This window comes from Anopheles ziemanni, chromosome 3 (assembly GCF_943734765.1).
Source record: "Anopheles ziemanni chromosome 3, idAnoZiCoDA_A2_x.2, whole genome shotgun sequence".
Lineage (NCBI taxonomy): Eukaryota > Metazoa > Arthropoda > Insecta > Diptera > Culicidae > Anopheles > Anopheles ziemanni.
The window spans coordinates 9,031,831-9,059,394 of record NC_080706.1 but is presented as its reverse complement, the minus strand read 5'-3'; the positions used below and the strand labels follow the sequence as shown (position 1 = coordinate 9,059,394).

Genomic DNA, 27,564 nt, shown 5'->3' with positions numbered 1-27,564 from the left:
CCGATTTCCTCCTTCTCCATAACATTTCATTGCGATCAATCGCCCGTTCCGGCATTGAATGGGCACATGACGTGGTTGTGGATAAGCGTGTGTATGACTGCTCATTCGTATTCGAATTAATTCGTGCTCAACTTCCTGCCGTGAGAATGGGGGGGGGCCCTAAGGAGATCTGCTTCTTCTCGCCCGTGCGCATTCGAAAATCCTTGGCATGTTTCGCGCGTTCCCTTGTCCATGGGTGAGGTGTACCTGGGAGGTTAGCGGCTAAAGAGAAGTCATGCTTGTCTCGTTTATTTATGCTAATATTTCCAAGCGATCAGTGCTCTCTAGGATCGTGTTCCGTGCTCTCTAGGATCGTTGCTACTTTGCATTGGGTGAATAAAATCAATAAACGCAACGCTTACCTTCGTTTGTGATCACGTTTTTTTTACAATCGTAGTGTTGGTAGGGAGATCACAAATTAAACGGAGCTTAGTATGTACAGATCGAAAAAGTGCATTCATTTGATCAGTGTTTAATTGATACGATATAAAATATTATAGAATAATTCTTCACAAATCGCACAGTAAAAGATAGAAGAAGTGAAGCAGAATAGATGTTGATTTCCTTATCCATGTATGACTTAATTTGGTCAAGCTATTGTCGGTTATTAAATTTAATGCATTCCATTCCAAGCTGAAGTGGGACGAACTGTACAATTTCTACTCAAGTATGAAGCAAGAATAGAAATATTGCTCTGTATTAAGAAATTAAGAATAGGCAACTAGGGAATTAACATCTGAACACCTTAATCGAGGTCAGATCTTGATTTTATACCCCGTAAAATAAAAAGACAAAATTGTTTACTTATTTAAAAAAACTAGTACTCGGGGCTTTATAATGTGTGTAGACTGTAAGTAACATCATATGGTTTGCTGTTCATAAATGGTAAATGATAACATGTTTGTAGTTTAGAATTACTTTAAATTTTCTTTAAGCAATATCTTAATTTGTTTTCATTTTCTCTTTTCTATTTACAGATCATTCTTCTAATCAATATTCCCGATTGGCATTTCTATACGGTAAGCATTATATAAAAATGGTTGTTTATTAGATTTAACCATGGAGTATTAAACATAATTGTAAAGTATGTTTACCAGTAGAATATGCAGTGAAACAGGTTTTGTGTGATTTTCCCACTTTCGTAACTATTATGTTCGTTCGTGTTTGTGTTTGTTGATTAATCAAATCTTTTCCTTTCCGCAACTTACTTGCGAGTTGCCACTTTAGTATGAGGACTACTTACACGTCGGCGTGTCTTGTAGGGCTCCGCTGGAAATCTTGTTTGTGGTCGGTCGTGGTTTTTAGAGCCTAACGGCACATTCAACGCCGCCGCTGGTGTGATGTCGCCGAGCAAGGTCGAGTGAAGGAATGTTCTCTGCACCACACCACCACCCGTCCCCACACCGCTCTTTCGCGATCTGCTTAGGGGCGCACCGCACGCACAGCCACGATCTTCCTCTTCCCCACTTGGCCCGTCTTGTCTTATCCATCTTCTCGATAGCTTTTCCTTTCCGTCTTTCTCTAACGTACATTAAACCATAGACGACTTGATTTGTAGGAGTGAACGTGTGTGTATGTGTGTACCCTACTCAGCTCCCTCCGCGGCGAGCTTTTTATTCGCGTGTTCGCGATGAAAGAATAAGAGAGTACTGAGGAAGAAAGGGAAACATAGCACACGCGCGCACACACATACACATATCGCAGACGCGAAGATGGAGACTTGTCTTTTACCCCTTGCTGCTGCTGCTGCCTCTCGTCACAAAGTTGTCGGCCTGCTTTGTTTCGCGTACAAACCGCGAGGAGTAAGAAAAACAAAATCCGCTGCAAAGGCGGCGATGCTCACGACGATTGTTTCTAGCTCTGCTGTTGTTGTAGTTTTACTTCCTCTCAGCACCAACTCACCCTCCATCGCCTGCAAGTTTCTGCATCGTCAAACGTCAGGCTGCTAGCACGCGTCGCCGCAATCTTTAAGAAGGTCCCGCGGCTGTTGGAGGAAGAGGTGGAGGAGGAGCAGAGAAGGCGGAAACAACATACGTCGCCGCCGCCGTCTTCACTGAAGAGAACCCCCCGCCTCGAGCGATGGGGCCGAGAAGAGAATATTTGTGTTTTTTTATTTAACCCCCTTCGCTCGGATAGTTTTCTCTTTCCACCCCACGCCGTTCTCTTTCGCATCTCTTCTTTTCTCTTTCGAGTCTGAGCGAGCCGTGAATGCGGGGTTTTCCGCTCTGCTCACCCTTTAGTTCCGCGCAATTGCCCAAGACGGTGACGGGGATGGGGATCGCCTTTAAGGTCATCATGTCGTCGTCGTTGGCTCCGTCCGTCCCGGTCCTATCCGCCGTCTTCGCATCGTAAGCGCTTCTTTTGTTGTGTGTGAATAAACACGGAACCAGAATGGAGTGGATACGTTTGCAACGCAGAAGACGTTGCGAAGCTATAGGGAGGGTGGGTTTAGCGAATTGGGGGTTGAAGGGCAGGCATTACACGGCGTGCCGTCGGTTCCGTCGTGTGCTGTTGCTTACCACCTGTCCGAAACCTGGTTTGTGGACGGAGAAGGGGAGGTGTAATTTGAGGGAAGACAGTCGCAGGTCAGCTGGTACTGTTCCTATGCAATCAACACCTCCAGCCTCAGGTGGGGTAGGGATCGCTACTAGATCAGAAGTAGTGCGTTTGTTCGGGCATCGATGGACGTTTCCGTGAAGAGAGGGCGGGTTGGTTGTTTATTTGGGGACTTTGCTCAAAAGACAAACGTCAGAATAACAACCCACTGCATAAGCAAGGATTGTGGAGCGAACATAATTCTTATCAATAATAACTTTACTCGCTAAACTTTTTCCACGCTTTCCTCTACATCCGTTTTTCTTACCGCCAAACCGAACCGGTGTTAAATCGAACCCGAGATTCCTTGCAACTCTATACTCCTACCGACCCCTCCCCGGAAATCACGAAGATCGTGCGATTGCCGTCTTTACGTTATTTTTTTTTGGATAGGTCTCGTTTCCATGCCCATTCCTTCCTAACAAAGTTTTGTTTTTGCGTGTTCCAAGTTCGGATCGCCTTCTTAAAGCCAGTAGAAGTGCTTCAACCCACCATCATCAGTCATCCGGCACGGATCGTAGTGATGATTGCCGTTGGTGAAGACGGAAAAGGAAATATGATTATTTTTTGTCTGTGTGGCAAACGCGAAAGGCTTGCAAAACCCGATTGGAGGAGGGGTCGTTTATATCTGCAAGAATTTTGTTTCGTTTACCAGCTCGTACGTTTCTTCTTGTTCTAAATCCAGTTTTATCCAAATTAACGGAAAATTGTTCAATATATTTCAAGATTCTACAATTTACAAGTAGAACGTATATTGTATGCATGGCTAAATTTTCCATTTTCCTATGAGCTTGTATTGCAACTTTGAGTCCTGACCTTTGACAATAAGAAAACTTGGTACGTCTGGTGTCAGTTTCCCGAGGTGCAAGATCCACTTTAACTATCTTTCTCTAGAGCGGTGAGAATTGCTCCACTTCGCCCAGGAAAAACTCCCACCTCCTCGACGCTTCAGCGAGTGACTGCAGACAACAAGGAATCCCGATTTATCATCGTCGTCTTCCTGGTGGGGCGAAGCGGAAATTATCCTCCGAAAGAAAAATGAACCCCTGCCGTCGTGTGCAAATGGGGACGGTAGGAGAAATCTGCAGCAAAATGCTTCCGCAACCGCCGTGTTGCTGCTGGCGCACATTCCGTACCAACGGGGATAGATTTTCCTACACCTCCTTTGTATGCAACGGAAAACGCAAAGCGCCTGCCGTCGGATGGTTCTTTGTTGGAGCCACTTCTTTGTGGACCACAATAACAGGAAGGGGATTGGCTTTTCCTGGTTGCTGGCCAAGTTCGGTTTGGCTATGTGTGGGTGACAATGCTGCTTCCTCAGTTTCGCCCTGATCGATGGACGCAGGGTGTTGGGATGGTCGGAGTAAAACCAAAAAACTAAATAGAGGCGCCTTCTCGAGAGAAGGGAATTAACTACACGAATCTTCCCACGCGCGCACCGTCGTCCTTCACAGCTGCTCTGCGGATATGTCCAAACGGGGTGGTAACAGTTGAAGAAACGACAAAAAGCGTCTTTGTGAGGTTTTTGCAAGTCAATGTGGACGGATCTCTTCAATGGTTAGACAGTTAGTAAGCCAACCCAATATGGTTTTGTATCATTTGTTTTACCATTTTATGTGATTCATAATATCTACACTAGCTAGAAAAGAATATTTTACGTCGTTGAATACTTCACCATCTTCCACGATCTGTTTCTTATCTTGGTTGGTTTGCTATCGTCTTCACGAAACTCTCTCGTGGTTTCATGGTTAGAAAGATGTATGATAAGGAAAGATATAACGCATTCGTGATAGGTATTCCTTATCGAAAGGTCTAGAAACTTGATAACATCATCTCTCCGCATGTGATAGAGTCACCATCAATGAACCATTATTCCCAACATACCCTTTTACTGTGATAAACAAAACCGCATGGTCTTTTGCTTTTTGACAACTTACTAAGCTATATCGCCTTGGTTATTACATACATTAGGAATGATTAGGACTTTATATTTTCTAACTCTGGTATTCCGCGGTTCCAAGTTCTTCATGATTATTACGTATTTTAGAAGATTATTGCGCTGCGTTGCATATTTTCTTTCTGCGTCTTCATCGTCTGTAGCTAGCACAAGCAAGCAGCGTTTGTGTCTGTATGTGTGGCAGCATTTCTTGGGACAGTGACGAGAAGGAAATTCAAGAGTTGTACGTCACCACAGCAGACGGACAAACCTTCACTTCGTCCTTCCAGCCCCCCGCGCCTGGTAGACACATGGACGGACACGAACGAGACAAGCACAGGAGAGTCTGCGACTCGTCGCTCCGCCATGGAAAGGCAAAATTAATAATAACATATGCCGCCGTCGTTCGACCACCTTCCGGCCGTCCCTCCGCGGGTCGTTCACTCCGTTGTGTGTGACACACAAAGAGCGAGCACACAAAAGAGTACGCAGAAACGATAAGTACAAAGGGTCCGCGAAGGCGGATGAAACGCGAACGGAACAGGTACAGCGCGGAGAGCGATTGCCTTTCTGGTGAGAGAGCGAAGAGAGTAACGATTCTCCTGGGATTAGTTTGCTCTTTCTGCCGCTATGCACCAACGCCTCTGCGGTGTAAAATAATCACCCTGTATTTTTTAACCGGGTTCCACTGGGATGCGAGGGAAAGAGATAGACGAAAGTAATCAATCCGCGACAGCGGAATGGTGAGCGAAATTTGAAAACGGTGAGAGTATGTTCGCTCACTCTCTTATGATGGGACTTTTCGACACCGTCATCCCCACGGGGTGGTGGATTGCATCGTTCGTCCACGGAAAATCGTCAGTTCGAGTCGAGTTGTGAAATCGTTCGGATCTTTCGGGAACAGTCCCGCCCGTGCGCCCGTTTTGTGTTGGTCGCAGTATTTTTTTCTGATTGTAGTATTGGCCTTGCTGTGTGCTGTGTGTGAAACTGTGCGCGCCGTGTCCGTCGCTGCAGTTACTCCATCTTGGATTCACGGAAAGTGTGCGTAGCCACCCGAAATCGTCGAGCGAGATATAAAGGAGCCGTGTGGCCGTCGTACGCGCTGGTTTCGCTGTACCAGCGAGTCGCGTCACCCCTAATTGATGGTAATAATTCCTGCCAACCCGTAGTGTGTGCAATATAATAGTGCGCTTTTGTATGTTCATTAAGCAGGCGACTGCTGCCAGCAGCGCAATTTCAAAGCACTTTTCGTATTGCTGCTAGGTTTTGGTTTGACTCATTCAGCTCATTGTCGTCAATCGCCACCATCATCATCATCATCGTCATCATCGTAATAATCATCGCGATCGCTTTTGGTCTTCGCTTGTTCGCGGTTTTCCTCGTTGTGGTTTACATCTGAATTCGTTCAATTCCGTTGCTTGCGGGGGGGTTTGGGGATTCGCTTCTTCACGCCTGATGGATTGGGTGCGTGCGCGTTCATGTGTGTGTATTTGTGTTGTGTGAAGGTTGCGCACAGGTTACTTCCGGGATGTTAGTTGGTTGGTGGTGTGGATTGCACCCTCATAGACGGCAAAGTTGTCTGAATTTCCTTCCACACCCCGTTCGGTGGATGAAATAATTTTCATCGGCTGCTCGGTATTTCGGTTTCATTAATCTTCTTTCCACAATCCGTAACGGAATCGAGCAAAAGGAGGCTATCGCGTAGTAGGCGTGCTCTGCGATGATGTGTGCACTCTCTTAGCCATCGCTTATATGTTTTCACTTGCCTCTTGAAGTGTTTCTACGGCTTGTTCCAAAGGGACAAATAAGGGTGCCCTTATTGCACCAGTACGCGCGTACATCATGTGAGTAGCAATAGAGCAGCATATTGCGTAGTTTCGTATCCGCCTTGTTTTCTGGGCTGTTCAATTGAAAAAAATCCCCCAAATGGCGCCTGCCTCGAGTTAATAGAAAGATCTAGTGTGTAATGAGAAAAAAATGGTGACTTGTTATATCGCACATTTGTGTAAATTCTTCGCTCCAACCCCCGCCGTCCACGTATTTACTGCTTTTCATCCGTGGTTGGCCGCGGAATTCATTAAACACACTCTGCCTCACAATCGTGGGTCCGCGTGAATAAAGTGAAACTCACCGTCGCGTGTGGTGTGCGTTGTACGACGTCGTTTGAATGTGTGTGTGTGTGAGTGTGCGCGTGCGTGCGTGTGTTTACGTGTGGTTCGCCGCGATTACGTGTATCCGACGAAATCAGCTGGGGGCGAAAAACGGCACGGGCCGCTGATAAAATGTGAGGAGTTTCACCATAAAACTTGGTGTGTTCCCTTGGTGATTGTATGTCGTTCGTGTTTTTCAAGTCGCATAATTCTTACGAAATTGCCTGCCGGTGTGTGTATGCGTGTACTTGACAACGGTGTAGACTCGAGTTGCTTTTCTGGGTGTTGTGTCGTGGCTGTGGCGATCGAAAAATATATTGTACTACACATTGCAAAAACATCCTAGAAAACGGGTTTGCAGTAGGAAAATAGAAACTGTAGAAAAAGTGTTAACAGTTAATATAGTTTGCGCTAGTTAGTACTCGTAGTGATCATGATAGATTCTTTAGCATTCTTCACAACACAGCTTCAGTCGAAACGAGACTGTTCAGCGCTCCACAAAGTGTTACTGCAAACAAAACTTCGGACGGTTATAAAAAAAACGTTGAAAAAATAACTGCTGATTCCTGCTTGAAAATTACACATCACGCGCCTTCCCTTCGTTAGCGCGACACGACGGACACCAGTTGGCGATAAAAATATTCAATCCCGCGAGCACATCGCGGACACAAGCAAAGAAACAACGACGGGGGGCTACATGTTGTGGTGGTGGTGGTGGTGGTGGTAATGGTGCTAAATGCTTTGTGTTTCGTTTAAGGAATCGAAGGAGAAAAAAAGTTCCGAATGAAGAGCCATCTACCACCACAAACCCCCGTTGTCACCTTACCGAGAACCGACAAACAACATCGACCAACGCGTCATCCTTATGGCGCATCTAGTTAACGGCGGCCTCTGTGTTGTAGAAGGGTACTTCCCCCACGACGTACGCTACGCTTTGTTTGTGCTTCGAAACTACGTCATCAGCTGGTAACCGTAGTCTGCGCCGCATCCCATCCCTGCCACCACTACGTGCTTGTTTTGCCACTGGTGCGCCATATCAGCCCGTTATCGCTGTCGCGTTGGCCATCGTATCTAATCAAACCTGTTTGTGATGCGTCGCCAACTCGGTTTTCGTCGCCGTCGTTGTTCCTATCTCCCGTTTCTATGTGGACTTGTGTGGACGTACGTGTTTCTATTAGATCGATGTTTAAGTTCACAGGGAAGGGACTTTTAGCGGATTACTTCGTTTCCTCCAATCGTAGTAGTCGTTCTCATCACGTCAGACGTGTATTTTTTCCGCAACAAAGTAGCCCTCTGTCCAGTCACGATTCTGTGTGTATGTGTGTGTGTGTGGGGTAGTGTTTATTTTTTATTCCACACTGGTGGGCTACTGCTTGCTCGTGATACTCTTTTTCGTGTTCAGTAAAAACCGTCCATGCTCCGCCTTTGCCATCTCCACGATCCTTGTGGCTGTCTGTTGTTTGTATTGCTATTGCCGTTTTCTCTTCATTTTTATTATTATTATTTTGCAACATGCACACGCGCGCTAACTTTCGTGGCCTTGTGACGGTACCTTCTTCACTTCCACCACCAGCCCGCTCCATCGCACAGATACCGATGGAGGACCGATAGCATTGGCACTAGAGTTGGAAGATGTAGGAAAGGGCAGGTTGCGGCAATGGCACACACTGGCCACGACGTCTCGAGGGTCAAATCTTCGTCTCAAACAGCAGCAAGTTCAGTTGCAATGAATCAAGTTTCCTGTCCGTTTTGTTGTTGTCCGCAGGCTATTTGACGGACTAAATGTGCTGTTGGGTAGGAGTTTTGTTTAAATTGTCGAATGCGAACGAATAACTGGAATTGAATGAATCATTTAAAGTGAACGGTGACGCATCTGAAAAGCGAATCGACGAATAGTATTGACAATAACTTTTGGGGTATGAATGGGCAGTAACGAGTTACACTTGATGACGCTTCACTGGGCCTTAACTTAATTTAAGTTAACTTTTGCTACTTACGATCAGAATGTTTGTTAGTATGTCCACTACAGCTATATACATTGTAACATATTGACAGAAAATATTACAATGGGTGGTGCACATAAACACACGACGTCAGTAAGGCGACTCAAAAATATTCTCGATCGTGTTACTAAAATAGTCCAAGCATATCAAACCCTCGAGGATTGTACACAACAACGACAACAACTTACCCATGCCCAGCACGCGCAGCACATCATCCATTACGTGCCTCTCCCTGGTCGGTTGTACTCGAATCGCGAGTTGCTGAAAACAGTAAAGCGTTCATGGTGGTTTGCTGCTTTTTTTTCAGTGTGTACATCTAGTTTAGGCTATGTTTAGCGCTGCTCTCACACACCACTACGCCACGAGGCTGACGCGAAATTGTTGTTTTTTGGCGTTGGCCGACGACGACAGCGCAAAGTCGTCGTCGCAGGTTGTGCAATCATGGGCCACGGGTTCGCTTGAAAATCCGCGATCAAGCGCAAAAACGCGGCTGAATCGTCTAGTGTACGCTACCTACGTAGCCGACGAGTTTCTGTGTGTATTGGTGTGCGGCATAAATTTTGTTTTTAATCATCATGTTTGTCGCTTTTATTTGGTTCTTCTTCTCTCGTTTATCGTACCCTTGGGGCTACCTTTCCTGAAAAATATCGATGTTCATTGGGTAAAGATAATCTTGGGTTGGTGTTTTTTATGATGATAAAAGAGGTTATCTGTTGGAAAAGAAATGGTTGGACGTTCCGCTGACATCACGTCCGTGGTTGATGCAATAATCCAAAGTTTAATCACCGATGGTGTTTTTAACGAGAAAACAAAAATTCCGATGAATTTGCTTCAAGAGATGATGATATAAACTGTCGCTTCAAAAAGAGTTCAAACTCAATTTCTCGTCCTTATTACGATTTTTTATTATTATACTTAAACCCTCAATCCACATCGTACCAGCTTTGCATGAGGTCCCTCAAACGGTACAACCGAGGCCTTGGTAGCGGACGATCAACTTACATGACGGCGGGGGTCGTTTATCGCGGGGGGAGGGCTCACAACACAGAAGGAGGAAGTTCGCCAGAGGAGGGAATTAAGGATGCCTCCGCAGGGCAACAACTAAGCCATTTTTTCCCAACTACGTTTCTCACACCCGGGCCCATCTCGTGTGATTCTCTCGTTCCGTTGGCCAAAAACCTCCTGCAGCGGGACGAAAAACAGATGGAAACGGAACTCTGGCAGAGTGCACAGTCCTTAACCCACCCGAACGACGACCTGGAAACCCCTTGAGACACAGAGTGTACCCAAACGGATGAAAAAACCCACAACACAACATGCACACGAACACACAAATACCCAACCCAATGAAAGGGTTCGTAAACGACTTTCCTTCCTTTCTCGCGATCTCGTTCAATCTTTCGCTCGCTTTCCCAGGCACACACAACCACCATATTTCATCCCATCCATCCATTAGTCAACCCTGGCTCCTAGTGCTTCTTGTTTGCCGTTCGGCGTCCGTATCGGCTCTCGGGGTCCTTGGCCATTTTCAATGTTATAACCATCGATGGTGTGGTAGGAAAGGGAAGAGACAATGAAATTAAGCCGCACATACACACACACACACACACTTGTATGCTCGGGGCAACCTTTGGAATGCCCTCTTGCCTACTTCACCTTGCCGAATGGATGAAGTAAAAGATCATCCTGGAGGGTTTCTCGAGACAGACGTGTGTTCCGTTGTTGATGTGCGATGGGGGATTAATGAAACATTTTATGACTCACTGGTGCAGGCGTTTGCTTTGCAGGTCGAAAGACGGAGGCGCAGGACAAGAAAAGAAAACCGAGCAGCTGCTTGCTGCCACAACTACCACGCGAATACGGCTCAGCAGCAACATCGATGGAACTATAGGAGCATAACGTGTGAGGGGCGAGCTTTTTTTTTGCTCTGAAACATAGAACACGATCTCTAGTGTAGTAGAAAAGGGTTCTGTCTTGACCTCTCCTTTGAAGGTGGGGGAAGAGAAAAAGTTCGGTAGCTTGTTGTGTTGTGCTGTGCTGCAATACAACTCTCTCTATTGTGAAACATATTCTCTCGGTTAGTCTCGTTGATTTCTCTCACCCTCACAGTTTTTTCATGCTTTTTTCACATATCCCACAGAGGCAATCATAAAGGAATGCCGTCTTGTGCGGACAGCTTCTCAACAAGATGTGTTGCAAAAGTTGGAGTGGAAAAGGTTGTACCCGAAGGGATGTGTTTAGTTTTGATTAATCGAAATAGCATGACGAACAAATTTTATTTCACCGAAATTCCTTTTTGTCCTCTTCAGTGAAAGGCTCGCCGTTTCCTCTTGTTTGGATCAAAACCGAGAGACAATCCAAGCAAACCTGGCGAGAAGAAGAGTGTGTCGGAGTAGTATGTTTTCCAGCATGATATGTTGCGTTGCATGCATACATTCGCGAGGGAGCGAGAAATCCGTTTTGAAATTCTATGCTGAGATGAAATGAGATACGAAGAGACGAAATACGCTACTTCCTCTCCCTTTTTCAAGAAGAGCACGCTATCCTGTTCAGCTGAAGGCAACATATGTATGCAACGGCAGAAGCTGACCCGTTCACGCTCTCTCGCCACATCCGTCGTCGTCGTGTGGCGATTGTTTGTTTTTCTACTTCTCCCCTTTCACCCAAACGCCACCACCACCAGCCTCAGTCAGACACATCTTGACCCCGACATGGACACGCTGTGTGGTGGTGTAGAAAGGATTCACCGCGGTTCAGCATTAATGTACACTCCACCACCAGCAGCAGCAGCAGCAGCAGCTCCATTTTCCTACCAACGGGTGTTCGTTCGATTGCTTTCAATTCTTGAATTTTCCTTCGCCCGCACACACGAGTACAGTTGCAAAAGCGGGTGGCGCTCTTCCGCCGTAGCCATGCCGCCATGGAACCGAGGGAGTTCCTCCTCCTCTTGTTCTCATGTGTTCCTGCCCTACCCCCCGGTTGCTGACCGTTACGAAGAGGCCAATTGTGGCCGTCGTATGTAGAATATGTATAAGCTTACCATTCACCACATACCCGCTCGGCAAGAACCCCTCTATCCCTTCGAGTCGCAAGAAGGGGAAGGGAGAGTGCAAACGGAAACACGCCCCCCTCGTACGCGTTTAGTTGAATGACCTCAAACGGTCGACGTTGCGCGCGGGTGGCGGCGGGGGTACGGATACCACGGACGAACGGCACAAGAATCCCTCCGTCCCTCACTTTCTCTCTCCACGGTTTCCACGCGTTTTATGTCCTCCCTTCGGTTCTTCCCGATCTCTCCTCCTCCTCCTCCTCCTCCCGCGGGCACCTTGCTGAAGGCTGACCGGATCTTTTTTCATAGCTTTTTTTTTTCTTAGTTCAGAAGTTGCCTTTTTAAAAACCCCATCCATCCATCTTCTATGTCTTCTGGTTTGGCTGTCAACGGCATCACCACCGATTACCCCACACTAGTCTCCTATGTACGTTCAAACGGTCACATTTCGATAGTCTCCTAGAACGCGGGGCCGTTCCGTTTGCCTTTTACGGTGGTGTGAGTTTTGTCACGCGGGGTCGGTCAAAACTGGAACAGTATTTTTGTGGTAATTTAAACTCAACACAACACCACCCTGTGAGCACGAATGCGACCCAGAAGGGTTTGTACTGTGACCCACAAACTGAGTAAGTGTGAGTCATACAACGGTGGGTAATTAAATTCACATTTAAAATAGACAGAAATCAATTAGAATCAGTATACAATGCCGACATTGGTTTTTGTGGCTCGTTAGTGTTCAAATTAATATTCAAATTTTGACCACTGAATTCTCATCGCGGCAGAGACCCCACAGTTCAACCGGGTTAAACATTCCACCGGCCTGTCACTTTGCTCGTCAAGGTTTGAAGATTCTTCCATTTTTTTTAAAAGTCGTCCATGGATGGCACTGCGTCGCTTTCGAAATCCGACACGCATTTTCCGACCACCTTTCCCCCTATCCCCGCCAGTGGCGACGACTCCCACGAGAAGAAAACCAAGCAAGGGGTCGCTTTTCAACCCCCTGCTGCCATGTTGCGGCGCCGTTTGTATGCCGAGCAACCACATTGGTCTGCGTCAGTGTGCATGCATCGGCGGTAGGAGATAAAGCGGACGCGCGAGGTTGGGGTTGATAAGTTGTTGCTCCAGATTGCCGCCAAGTGGGAAACAAAACTAAAGTGCCCGCCGTAATTGTATTTCTCCTTCATCCTTTTTTTTTTTCCCCTTCCCGACGATTCTGCTCGCGAGCGAAGAATGACCAGTGGCCAGTTTTAAGAGGAGGCCAGTTTTGGATGAGATCTTTCCAGTGATCGACCCCTTTCTACTCGATCTGCAATTTCCTGTTACATTTATTCGTGTTTTCAGGCATAATGTTTTCATTAACGTTGGAGTTTAATGGGTTATCTTTCTCTGAATAGCCGCAAATAATCACAGCGAAAGTGTAGTTTCTTGGTTTTTCATCTTTTTTATTTTTTTTTTTGCAGACTTCGATTGATCTCATCAATCGAAGCTTTTCAGAGACACCAAGTACAATGGTTTACAAAACAATAAAAGGGAAAATAATTTGCTAATGAAGGAAATATTGACAACTCGAGAGAAAGGCAACAAAAATGGAAGCATTAAAACAAAACGAGACGGTTCAACAGGTACAATTATTACCGAAAGTCGAACAAAAAATAATGCTATTCTCCTTCAACTGTGCTTGTGGGATTTTTGAAGAAGATAAACCGCTTAACGGATTCGTGAACGACGTTCACCTGAAGGTTGGAAGCTATCGTCTTTTTCGTTGGCGCAAAATTTGGAACTCCATCAAAAGAAACAATGAAAACAAATCGAAAGCAACACGCGCTGTAAGATTAAAAACTATTTGGCTAAAATGGTGAGTAGAAATGGGGCGCAATGCACAAAAAAATGAAGAAAAATTGGAACACAATAAGAGTAATTAAGAGATGAAATTGGAATAGACTGCACATACACCAGTATTTGGTTTTTCTTTTCGTTCACGTTTTTTTCCAAACGCGAAACACAGCAGCGTCCGTTAGGTTTTTTTTCTGTTTATTACAGCCAAAAGGCGATCATACATACTCTCCGTAGTTCGATACCACCCACTATTTGCGTCACTGAAATGTTGAACAACGTTTCAGCGAACGTGCGCAAATTTCATGTGCCTTTGCAAAACTGTTTCGCCTCATTCTGGCTCGGAGGAAAAATGTGAATTTGCTCGCAATTGAAACGACGACCACCCAGCCTCTTCCTATGCTTCGAATGTGGAAGGTGCATACTGTTGACATTAAACTGTAAAGGGTAAAACAGACGAAAGGGAGGGGAGATTCCTACACATCCATCGCCAAAACTAGGTCGATAGCTCTTAACGTCTTCATCCTTATTATCATCCTGAGCTGCGTCGTTCTCATCATGTGTCCTCTCTTTTTTTTCTCTCTGTCACTTTTCTTTCGCAATACTCAGGACGAACAGATGTGTTGTTTTGTTCGCAATTCGCAGTTATGTTTTTTCAACGTTATCACTATCACATCATATGTCTGCGATACAGGTCTTAACATTTGGTTTCAGTCGATTATCTTTTTTCCTGATGATTATTGTACGGTTTATGGTTATATTCATTGGAGTAGGATTTTTTTGTTTTGTTTTGTCATTTTGTTTTTTTTTCTCATAGGTTTCATTAAATAAATATGAGAGAAATTTAAAATCTCATCGTCACGTTATCGATTGGTTATATGTAGTAAACATGAACTCAGTTTCTTGGGTCTTTTACTAAACATGTTTCTTTTTTTATTTCCTTCCAGGTACGTTGATGGTGATAACATCATGTAAAGGTTCCGTAGATGGATAATTTCAGCCGTTTCTGCCGATGGTAAAGGTAACCGAAAGGGTTTTGATTTCTATCGGGAGAATCCCTAAATAACGCAAAACTAACACATCCAAGGGCGGATGCACAAAATGAAGGTTCAGGTGAAACATACGAGAGTTAAGAATTCCTTCTCTTACGGCTCCAAATCGCAATCGATCGTACCCGATCCTCCATGCACCATTCGCAAGAAGATGACTTGCCAGCGCGATCCCAGGATGCATGTGGTGGTGCATCGTGATTGAATGTGGCCTCCGATTTGCAGCACTTTTACGCCCCAATATGCAATTGCATGCACACGCGCGAAGGCAGCGCATTTTATTGAAGAAGACCCAGAGAACAACCCACCAGCGGGGACCATCACGCTTCCATATTCGATGTTCTCAAGGTCATTGGCCCTTCAAGGTGTTGGCGTGCGCGGGACGCCGCGGTTGGTTCTTGGGACCTTCCTGGCTGCACGAGAAAAGGTGCTAGTGCATTATTATTGCAGTTCTTGCCAAGACACGGTGCAGCTTGCGAAGGAGAACCAGCGCTAGGAAGTGTTCTTATTTTCGCTGTGCTTTGCTGGCGCACGGACGACGTTGGTCAGCAGAATTAGAACGAAGGTCTAGTCCTCCTCCGGCACAACCCTCCTGCGTCGTCACGCTCCGGAGGAATGCATTACCGTGTTGCACAAAGAGCATCGAAAAAAGCGGCGAAACCCGTCGAAAGTTCAAGGTGTGGGCCCTGCCTGGGTTTGCATTGATGGTGTGGTCTTTCGGAGTCGGTGTGGAGTTGTATGCACCACTCGGCGTAAGCATAGAATGCCTTTTCCCGTAGCGGTTTGTGTGCGTTCGGTATCACCCTCGTTCTTTCTAGTATTGGGGAAAGATCGCGTGATGCAAGTTGTTGAAGAAGGGTGGGTTGGCCATTTAGTATCGATGTGTTTTGAATTGAAACTGAATTTTTGAAAAGTACCATCTTTAAAAGTTTGGTTTTATTAAAGTGTAAAAATACCTTACGATAATTTTTTTTATCACATTGACTAGTTTTATGTTTAAGTATGAATTTGCCACAGAAGGTACCCCAATATTATGAACGACCCCTTTTTTTCTGGCCAAAAGATTGTGAAACATCTTTTCCAATGTTAAATTAAATCGCAACAGAAGAGAGACTACCCGACAAGGAAACAGTTTTGTTTTTCCTGGTTCACAACGAACAAAAGTCAAAAGGGAAAAATCCATCAAAAAGAGTCCACGGAAGCAGCTGAAAGCCAACAACCAGCGTCACACATTTGCACCGGCGCGCACGTTCCTTCAACAACCGGGGCCTTCCCCATTTCCGTGGGAAAACTGAACAAAAGCGAAAACAGCTCTCATTCCAAACATAAGGGCCGGAGGGGAGGGGGGACAGGTGGCCCAAAGGCGGCGCCCGGGTCTCGACGTCTGCCAATCGAGACACTACTACACTACGTGTTGTGTGGTGAGGGGAGGAAGTGAAATAGTACCCCTGCACCCTCGCCGTCCGTCACTTGTAAACAAGTGTGTCCCTTTTCTCGGAACACTTCAAGGATGTGTTTGCCTCACCGGTCACCGCCTCGTCTAACTTGGCTCCGGGCTTATTGGGCACCCCCAGCGGCGCTATACACGTCACTTCATTCCCGGTGGGAGTCGATCGGGTTGAGCGTGCAATCCGTAGGCTCAAGATGTCTTTTGCACCGGGCCCGGATGGTATCCCGGCCTGTGTCCTTAAACGCTGCAATACTTATCTGGCGCCTATACTAAGCTCCCTTTTCGAGCGTTCGCTTACCAGTGGTGTTTTCCCTCAGATTTGGAAAACTTCATGGATTCGCCCCATCCATAAAAAAGGGGACAGATCCTCAGTCAGTAATTATCGCGGCATCTCACTGCTTTGCGCATGTAGCAAAGTGTTCGAATCGGTGATCAATCCATCGTTACTATTTTATTTTCGCTCTGAGTTAAGCAATCAACAACACGGGTTCATTCCTGGCAGATCCACCACGACTAACCTGGTTGATTTTGTATCGACTGTCAGTGTCAACCTTGATAAGGGCTTCCAAGTGGACGCGGTCTTCACCGACTTCAAGGCAGCTTTTGATCGAGTCTGTCATAGTCTGCTTTTGGCCAAGCTCCTTAAACTGGGCTTCTCTGAGCTGATCACCTCGTGGTTCGCCTCCTTTCTCTCTTCCCGCTCCTGTCGGGTGAAAGTTAGAGATTGCTTTTCCGACCCTTTCTCCTGCCCTTCCGGTGTTCCGCAGGGGAGTGTCCTTAGTCCTCTCCTCTTCCTCATTTATGTGAATGACATCAGCTATGTACTGCCACCCTCGTCTCATCTCTTGTTCGCTGATGACCTTAAAATCTTCCTCCCCATTCATAATCCCTCTGATTGCCTAGTATTACAATCCCTCCTGAACCTCCTCTTGGATTGGTGCTCCGCAAATTTCCTCACCCTATGCCTTCCCAAGTGTTCCACTATTTCCTTTACTCGTTCCCACAATCCTATCCTTTTTTCCTACTCTCTTGAAGGCACTTCCCTCGGTCGCGTCGATTCTATCCGCGACCTCGGAGTGACCCTGGATTCAGGTCTTACCTTCAATAATCACTTAGATGCTATTATTGCTAAGTCTTATAAAATGCTTGGTCTCCTGCGTAAATATGCAGCTGATTTCTCAGACCCGATTTGCCTTAAAGCTCTCTACAATAGCTTAGTTCGCTCTATCTTAGAGTATGGTAGCGTGGTCTGGTGCCCTTCAGGTTCTGGTTGGATCGCTAGGCTCGAGGGTGTCCAGCGTAGCTTCACGCGATTCGCCCTGTACCGCCATCCTAATCTCTCGGGCACGAGGCCTGATTACCAGGCTCGTTGCCAACTTCTCGGTATCGAGACCCTGGAATCTAGACGCAACAATGCTCAATCCCTGTTCGTTGCTGGCTTATTGCTGGGTGAGATTGACTGCGCCTCCCTTCTTTCCCAAATACCTATCTATGCCCCTTCCCGAATCCTCCGCCCCCGCCCCCTTCTTGCCGTCCCTAGTCGTCGCACTCGTCTTGGCCAGGACGACCCGCTTGTAGCCGCTGTTAGTCGCTTCAATGAGCATTTTGAGTGGTTCGATTTCTCCTCCCTATCATCTCTCCGATCCCATCTGCGCTCCTCTTCGCCTTAGATTTTCCCTCTACCCCATCTCCATGCTCGTCTTTGTCCCTTTTCTCCACCAGTTCTCTTTAGTTTTTTGTTTTTGTATTAGTTAAGGTTAGTTAATAAGTCGCGAAAGATTGTTAAGCCTTTAAGGTGGACAATGTGCATTAATAAAAATAACAAACAAATAACAAATAACAAACAAAACAGTAATTAATAAAACCCCCAGTCTGTGATAAAAGAGAAGCGCCCTCCCCCCTCCCCCTGTCGGGTAGTGGAAAGTGGGAGATGAATGATGAGAATTGCCCATCGGCAGCAGAAAGGTTTGGTGCAACAAAAAGTAGGTTATCGGTTTGGGCGGTGGTGTGACCCCGTCCCCCCGTCTACTTACTGCGCTCTGCTTGCGAGTAAAAATTGCGAAAGAAGGTCGCGGCGTCAATAAGGCAAGACAACAAACAACAAGTTCGTCATCAAAAGCGTATTAGCTTTTTATGTGCGAAATACTACTTGTACCTTTTTATTTTAAATTATTCTAGTTTCCAAAGCGAATATTTTCGCTCTTTCACAATCAAGGTCTGTAGAGTTTCATCTTATCATTTTCTTTTCCACTCCATATTTCTAGGAAAATGTGATTTGCTTCACGAAACAAATTCTGGGAAAAACATCGCAAAAAAGCAAAGTTGAAAAAATAAGGATGCGAGACAACCATTCGTCCGAAATCAATTTACAACATTGGATTTTTATGTTGCGAGGCTGACATTTTGATTTGTTTTGTCTTTTGCGACCCTGAAGCGTTGGGGCGTGTGCCTACTCCAAGGTACTCCAAGGACGTCGTAGAACAAAAGAGGAGAGGATGTATGTGTGCCCTGAACACAACACCTCGCGAGCTGGCGTGTAGCCGGGGTTCAGGGCCAAAATTAGCTTTCTTGGCAATCGAATCAGTGTGCACATTATCTCACTTCACGCTGGCTCTCTGTTTCGCCGAATATTTGAGACGCTGACTTTGACGTAAGCGTCGTATTCATTTATTTGTTTGACGAAAAGCTTTGCCAAGGACAAACTGATAGAGGAAAACGCAAAAGTGCTCATTTCGCGCTTCCTTGTATCAGTTCCAGTTGTTTCAATACGAATCTTTTAGATGCGATGTTCATCTTAATGATTCCAGAAAATATTATACATGAGTTAATCCATTATGAAGAGCAATGTTTGTTTTTATTTAATCTAAAACAATATATATTGACACAAATTGTTCTAGGCTTACTTTTTTCCTCCTTTTCCTCCTTTCACTTACGTATGCTTTCGTTTGTAAAAAAATGGAACTTCTGGTTGTAGAAAATCACTTCCCAGCGGAAGAGCGCATTAATTTTCGCACGATTGCTTTGGATGGTCCAGCAACTTTTTGTAACGCTTCCTGATGGTCATTTTGTGATGTCTTTCAGAGATAAAAATCGCTACCTTTTCTCCAGTTTTATATGACCTCGTCCATCGTGTGTATGTTTTTTCATACACGCAATCCCTTTATCCCGCGGCGTATCACTTTTCTCGTTTTCGGTTTAATTTTCCTGTATTCCTCTTTGATTTCCTTCGATATATACTCCGTAGAGTGAGACTTTGTTCTACTGGTTTAAAGCAAAAATCGTTTCCGTTGCACACTTTCCTCCTTTTTCCTAAATTTTAAAGCATCTAAAGTTTTTCCAAACATGTTCCTCCATCTGCTTTTTTATTGCTTTCTATCTACCAGAATGTTTTCCTCTGCTTATTTCTCTACCGCACATGCGTTACGAGAACTGCATTTCCAAGAGATATGCATCTCAAGACGTCCGGGAAGAGTGTGTAAGCTTTGCCCGTTTCCTTAATACCAAAGTAAAAATCGTATTTCATCTCTGCGGCCCGACAGATGGATAAAGTAACACAAGCTTCCTCCCTGGCTGGCCATTGTTGCTGTCCCCTCTTATTGGATAACATCAGGGTATGTGTTGATGCACATGATGTTGCAGAAGAATGCACTCAAGAGGCACGGTGCAAACTCACACACTTGCATCATCATAGTGGCAGACGTATTATTATGGATTATAAATCACCTACGCCCAGAGCATAAAGCTGGTGTGGTGGTGTGTGGACCCTTAAGAAAACCATCGAGGTGCAATTCCCGGGGTCGTCCCCGTGAAGTTTATTTCGGTATCTTAAAAAAAATAACGCTTACATGCTGTGCGCCGCTTTTTTCGTAGCTTTCTGATTGTAATTAATATAATAACATGCCTTACATTGATGATTCAGAAGACTTGAATTTTGGTAAAAGTCCTACAATAGTGTTTATTGATAAATATTTATACAAATCCAAACATACTTGGACACAAACGAAAGTTATTTCAAGACGGAACAAAATGTACGCTCGCTTTTGGATGAAGGTAAACTTCGGGGAAAGCAATGACGTCATTGTTGCAACATAAACAGCACCACAATGATGTCTGGAGCGTATTTTTATGCTGGGCCATTGTATGCCGCCCATTTTGGCGTGGGACTTTTGCATGACTCATACGGAAATGGCACGGCAAGAGTCATATATCAGCGCGGAGCAAGCGTTGGTGAACTTGTTTGAGTTTACTTTTCGTATCGCCCAACTTACCTTCCCCGCGTGTGTCTTTACCCTCGAGCAGCATCGGCTGATAAGGACAGGGAAAACATTATGTGCCGCCCGTGAGTCACGTTTATGTGTGTGTATAATGATTGGGTTTAGGGTACCTTGGTTTTTCCGTATGAAAAGACGAGAGGTGGTCATGCACAACTTATTTATTAATTCCTTAACTTTTTTTTAGCTTTCGGATCCTGAATGTATTTTCTTTCTCTAGCAATGCGTGTTGTGTGGGAAACCCACCACTGCGAAGGGTTCACTTTTTAACGCTACTAGAGCCCATAAGGAAGTGATGATGATTCCCTGTTTTGTTGTACCCATTCTCATTTGTTGTCTGCAGCGCGTTTAAGCGTGAAAAACGTTATGAACGAAGCGTTAATAAACATTAGCATCAACAGAAAAAACCTCCACTCACGCACGGAATCGGCGCTAGTTATTATGCGCACGACGCCTACCCACAGTGTTTTGGAGTGAAGTCACTGGCGCATGTTGGCTTCTTTCGTTTTTGATCAAGCGATGTGTTTTCCCTGTGGTTATTTAGGGGGATCGAGCGTGCGTGAAAATGCATGTGAGGGTGGGGCGAGCTACCAGTAGCGTCAATGTTACGTAATATCCTTCCTACGATCGCACATCCGTATGCGTGGTCTCATGTTTGGACATGTCTTTTTGGTGCGCATGTGTGTTGCACTTTTGTAGTGAACAGTGCAGTGTTTACGCATGAGGGCATAATTGCACTCGAAAGATTTTTTGATATAATTACAATTAATATTACTCTATTGCAATTTTATAGACCCGGTGTTGCCATAGCATTTTGTTAAATAATAAATCAGCTAGGAAAAAAGAAAATATTCTTTTCGAATTTTTAAATTCACACATCTTTGCGTTATACTCCACCGTGCAAAATGTACATTTAGTTCTCTTACTTCCATATAATTCCTGACATGTCATAAGGGTGCCACAAAGTAAAGGCAAAAAAACACTTTGAAATAAAATCACACATGCGAAACATTAACACATTACCTCCTACCCCCAATCGTCGAAACATTCGCGAGACGAAAAATAGTATTCCATTGCGGAATTGCTGGAAACTTTCGTACGGAACAAGGAAATTCAATGTAGGGCCTCTTGCCATGAATTTCCTTTCCGCGCTGTGTGTGTGCTGGTATTTGCTTTGAAAGTTTGCCGCCTCCTCATCCCGATGGAAAGTAGCACCGCCTGACAGACAGAGTCCATTGGTTAGTTGCTGTTCCTACTAGCTGTATTTTGTAACTGATTGCGGAATTATTTCCTTATCACCCAAAGACGTGCCACGCGCACAAAACTTATGAAGCAATTATAATAGGTTTTATTGTTCGAATGTTATGATTCTTCATTAGTGCTTGTTCGCGATTTTATAGATTGATGAATATAAATCATCTTGTTGGCCCCAGTCATAACAACCTACAATAACAACTAACATAGCGCTAACATTTTACTTAAGATGTTTTGGAAGAAAATGGTCTGTGGCCAACAGTTCGAAAATAATTTAATGTATTTTACTACTTTCTTTGTTATTTCTATCTATTTTAAACCACATAAAGTAGTAGCGAACAAGGGGGGCTCTTTTAAGGGACTGCAAAATTGTTACATTTTAAAGTGTTTGTCAAAGAGCGCGTGCGGGAGAAAAGGCCGGCCCACTAATAGGGGGAAGGTAGGGAGGTTATGGTGAAACGAAAAGTAGGTTAGGTGCATTTTTGTTGCTGTCGCTTTTTTTTTCTTTTCTTTCAATCGTCCGTTTTCCTGACCTCATTCGTTTGATTTTCTGCTCAAATGCTCTCGCTCTCGGTGTCTGTGATGCTGCTCCACCGCCCATCGTTGAACAAACAACCTGTGCACTCTCAGGCACAGACGGCACACACGGCCACAAATACACCCCGAACCTTCGCCACCAACACAAATGTCCCAATGTTTAGGGCCCGCGTTTGTGCTACGGTGGGGAATCATGCAAACGGACAGTGTGGCGGAATAGCGGGTTATGCTGTCTCACCTAACAGATAAGCTTTGCCATTGCGCTTTGACGAAGCCATTCATGTAATGGTTCAAATAAAGAAATCTCGTTGAATTATTTAAAAACACATCTCAAATCTTATTTTATGTTATCCAAAGAAATAACTCTATACCTTTCTTATTTTCTTGCAGATCCAAAATCAAACAAGTACACGTGACACGACCAAACTCGGGTCTTAACTCTTTCGCCAACGTCCTTCGGATTCTGTGCGGCAGAGATGTAAGTAAAGGTGCGTGGCTTCCAGCCAACCATGTACATATATTCTCATGCACCCCCCGTCTCTCTAATCCATAGTACAACTTTCAGTGGAAAGAAGGCGCAACAGCCAGCCTACTAAAACGATAGAGGAAAAGGAAAAGGTTGCCAACCAACACTCCGTACTGTGCACACCAACGGAAAAAGGTAGATGCAGAATCACCTTCATCTGTAGCAACGATTTTGGAGCGCGGGACCCATTTCGTCAGCTGGACACGAAGAAACCGTGCAAGCGAGCGGCATTCTAAGTGCGTTCGATTTGTCTAAGACTAATCGCTGATAAAATCCTCGAGTGGAAAGGTGACTTGTTGTGCTGTGCGTGTGGGTCAATGTTGCGCGAATAAAATCGTGTCGGACAGAGAGAAATAGGAGGATAGTCAAGATTGCGAAGTAGTCGCGGAGTTTGCCAGAGAAAAGTGATTGGATTGTCGAAAGCATACCACCTTTCCCATCCAAGTAACCATTTCACAGTAAGTGAAAGGAAAAGAAGAAACCCAAGAGAAACAAACGGACCGAATCCAATACGTGCGTTAGTTTTGCCCCGAGTGTGTGCGGTTTGGGTGTATAGTAACTAGTTCTTTAAAAACCGGGTTCGTGCAGAGGCCAAAATTGCGCTACTAATTATCAACGGACGTCGGAGAAGTTGCTAGCGTGTGGGGAGAGAGCTCTGACAACGCAGAGATCGCGTGTGTGTGTGTAGGAAGCAGCGGAGCACAGGAAAAAGCGTGTGAGGACGATGGAACCAGAATCAAATACGATGCCACGGTGTAGATCCGGATGTGGATTTTACGGTAACCCATCACAAGATGGACTATGTTCTGTCTGTTACAAAGTAAGTAAAAGGCCATCACTATCTCATCGCCGGGAGCACAGAAACTTATGGTAATATTTCCGTTTTCAACTAACTAGGACTTCCTGAGAAAGAAGCAACAGCCGCCGGTCAGCAGTACGCCTTCCAGCAACAATGGACCTCAACCACCTGCATCCGGCCAGTCGGTGACGACTTCCTCAGTCAGTCTCCGTTCGGTCGTCGTGACACCGCAGAGCTTTGCCAACAGCATCAGCAACGTCGCCAGCAACAGCACAACAACCACAGCCTCCTCTCCGTCAGCAACGTCGTCGTCGCCGGCGCCGTCAACCTGCGCCGCCGCCGCCAACAATCCGGCAGTCGCCGTCACCAACACAGCACAACCGACAGTGCACAGTGCCCTCTTTTGCTCGGATAAAGATGTAAGTAGCCGGGATGTTTCGCAAGAGCGTTACGCTGCTTCATGTTTTGGGTCGCTACTTTCCAAGGTGGAAAACGAGAACCTTAGCGAAAGGGAGACTCATCTCGCCCGGATTTATCACGAAGACGATGAAGAGGAAGATGATGATGAAGGCGAGGAAGAATTTTACGGTGATGAAGAAGACGAAGTGGAGATAAATGATGGTTCTAGCGCAATCGAAATCGATACTAGGATAGAGATGGTAGGAGAAACGGTCGATGAGCATTCGTACCAATTTTTGTACGATGACGATGAGCTGCATACTGCTCCCAGCGACACCGATTCGGACATTATCGTTGAAGTTGTCGTTGATGATAAATCGGATGAAACCACCGAAGCTTGCGGCAGTCCTGGTGCAACTTCGAATCTTCCCTTCTCCACGGAGGGTACATCCTTTGAAGCCAAAAACGTGCTAACATCGCTTACAGCTACCGAGCCGGCGAACAGTAGTGGGGCTTCAAACACGAGGAAGAGAGTAACGCCTATTTTAGATGTTTAAATGTAGCAATTTTGTTTTGTGTACAGCAAGTTGTTTCATGGTTATTAACATTCCCATCAATGATTGCTCTGGCATATGATGGTTTTCGAATCCTGCTTTCAGAGCATTTATAAAAGCTCTCTTAAAATTCTAATGATAATGACACAATCAGCTAGTCGGGCTCCTTGGATGCACTTGCACAAGATTAATATATGAACTTCGCTTTGCAAAAAAGCTTTCCTTTTACATTTGATCTACAATTCACGTTTTCCCGTCTCTTCTTACTCCACAGAAACTTAATACCGATGACAGTGGTAGCCTTGGCGGGCATAGTAATAGCAGCTCCATAGCCGATAACGACGAAAAAGATGGTGATAAAGATGATTCGAAGAAGAAGAAGAACCGTTGTGCAACTTGCCGCAAGAAAGTGGGACTCACCGGTAAGTATGGAGGGGTATCGGTGCGTAAAAGTGGGTTGAGTTTGTTTTTCTTTCGTTGTATTGCCCTGCCTACAACCATGCACGGACAAGCGAAAATACTTCCAAAAATATTGACTGTGACTTAATATATATTTGCCGGTAACACCGCTAACCTGCACATCTTTCTCGTTTGGTTCACCATAGGTTTCGAGTGCCGGTGTGGAGGATTATTCTGCGCGATACATCGGTACAGCGACAAGCACGAATGCTCGTTCGATTACCGGGAACTCGGTGCCGCTGAAATTAGACGTAATAATCCCGTCGTGGTTGGCGAAAAGATTCAGAAAATTTGAACACCACCCTTCGTGCCATCGAATTCTAACAGTTCACATACAGTGCAGGAGCAGCAGCAGCAGCAGCAGCATCAGCAGTTGCAGCAGCCACCAACATCGTCGCAATCACCAACACCACCACCACCACTTCCACCGCCAATGCCAACGCCAACGCCACCGCCACCACTCAGCAAGCGAAATGATATAGTTGTTGTTGAAGTGTCCGGGTAAATCAAGAGGACCCACTCCAACTTTGGTCTTGATACACCGTTTTCGACTTTAGTGACCCCCTCCTCAGTCCAGCATTCTTCTATGTTTTAGGAGGAGGGTAGACAAAACGGATCGTATGGTCGAAATTATTCCGTAGCAAAACGAGCTCACACTTTCGTCACACGTGCTACTGCATCACGTTCCGCGCTGCTCCATTCGTGTTATCAAAAGCCCTTGCTCTCACCATTTCCACCTCTTTCTCGTGCTTTTTTCTTTCAATTACCCTGTACGCTGTGTATTATTGTTGCGCCCGTGCAAAATATTATTTCATATTTGACTCACTCACACGGAGCACCAGAAATGCAGCTAACGATAGCGATAGGAAGAATGAAAGAGAGGGAAGGAAAGAGATGGTGAAAAAGTATGCAAAAGAAGAGGAACAGTTTAACGATAAGAGAGGCTTAGGCCATTACACCTGACAGAGCATAACTACTAGGATGGTGTGTCGGCTCTGTGGACCCAAATGTCCGTTCGAAATTCGCCGGTAGTAGCCCAACTGTCCAGTGGCATGGACCGAAAGAACGAGAGGTAACTACGAAACTAAATCACAACATATGCAAATGATCAGTACGGAAAGCAATAATCCAACATACAACACACTCATACGCACGCGATGTATCTTTTCTTTTTTTTTGTATTAGAAGAACGAGTAAAATTTTGTTGATTCATAAATACACAACACGCATATACACACATTTACATCAACTATGGATTGCAATTAAATATAATCAAAAGAAAATGAATTGGCCGGAATAGTTAACACCAAAGCAAAGTGATGATCGAATGACGGTGAAGGATACAGAATAAGGAGGATTAATTTTTCCCTAATACACGAAGAAGACGCTCAGATGCAACAACCAGACACATTTTGAAATCAATAACACAATAAATAATATGCTTCACAGTTCGCCAAACCGTATTCGATCAAAGAGCAGCATGAATGAAATCGAAGATTATTATCAATTTATTTCGTTCAAATTTCCTTCAAAGCGGCTAGCATTTTGTAAATTGTGCTTAGCATGGTTTCAACATGTGGATTTAGTTTCGTACGCATAGCCCAACAATGGCAATACACGTTTTCACAATCTATTTACTCACAATGCTTCTTTATGTAACGGAACAAAGTAATGTACATGCGTGTGTGTGCGTGCGTGTGATTTTCACCATCTATTATAGATAAGTATGATTGGAAAAGCAAATCGAATAGATGTTGCTTTTATTTTTATCCTAATTCGATTTGGATTCTGGATGCGCGTTTTGCCAAATCGATCGCTCGTAAATATAGATTCATTGAAATACAACTTATGCCACGAATTTAAAAAAATTGATTTTGGCATGTTTTGAGCAAAACAAGGTAAACGAACTCACGTGTAAGTGTGTGTGTGTGCGTTGTGTGTATTGTTTTGCGAATTAGTTGATTCTTATACTTTTCATACTCTCGGCGCTGCTGTTGTTTTAATGTTTTATTCGTATTTACATTTTTTTCGAGTTATGCATCCATCCGCCTAATGTTTTATTCTTGTTACTAATTTTCTGTTCAGTTCTATATTGAATTCATTGTCTTAACTAAATTTGTACGATATGACTACTGCTGACCATTATTTGTCTTGTTACTTTTTTGTTTTATTTTTCCATTTCCTCATGTTGTAATCTTCCTGCACTGCACTGTTGTGTTATGGAATTAGTTGTTTTACTCCTTTTAGAAGTTTTACTCTTCTTTCCTACGAACTATCGAAAGAGAAAGTTCCAACATTTGCCTCAACTAAAGAAACTATGTGAAATAGCGTTTCATCTTCTAGTGTGCGTAATATACGTGTTGCGTGTGAGTGTAGCCGTGTGTTGTGCATTGTTTTCTGGCTTGAACCAATAGTTGTAGGACACAGGGCTAGTGGGGGGGTCGTGGAGGAGACGAAATAGATAATGCAACAGATGGAACGTGGGGTAGATATAAACGGAATAGAAAACAGCGCATCTAATTCGTATATAAATATACATATATATATATATATATATATATATAAATATAATATACATATTTGCATATATATTTTACTAACAAAAAGAGGAAAGAAAAAGTGAACAAAAAAATCACACAAAAATACATGCTTACAAAATCG

At 44.7% G+C, this 27,564-nt stretch overlaps 1 protein-coding gene and 1 long non-coding RNA gene across 2 annotated transcripts; both read left to right on the top strand.

Annotated features, from left to right (window-relative positions):
* Window positions 1-1,014: 1,014 nt before the first annotated feature.
* LOC131286946 (uncharacterized) lies at window positions 1,015-22,821 on the top strand. The gene is made up of 3 exons (XR_009189256.1): window positions 1,015-1,058; window positions 22,557-22,644; window positions 22,720-22,821. It is a non-coding gene; the product is annotated as an uncharacterized LOC131286946 (long non-coding RNA).
* Window positions 22,822-23,374: 553 nt separating this feature from the next.
* LOC131286945 (AN1-type zinc finger protein 6) lies at window positions 23,375-25,276 on the top strand. Its single transcript, XM_058315957.1, has 4 exons — window positions 23,375-23,512; window positions 23,590-23,910; window positions 24,719-24,866; window positions 25,050-25,276. Exons 1-4 carry the CDS (start codon window positions 23,417-23,419, stop codon window positions 25,196-25,198), a joined length of 714 nt encoding a protein of 237 aa, XP_058171940.1. The 5' UTR covers window positions 23,375-23,416; the 3' UTR covers window positions 25,199-25,276.
* The last annotated feature ends 2,288 nt before the right edge of the window (window positions 25,277-27,564 follow it).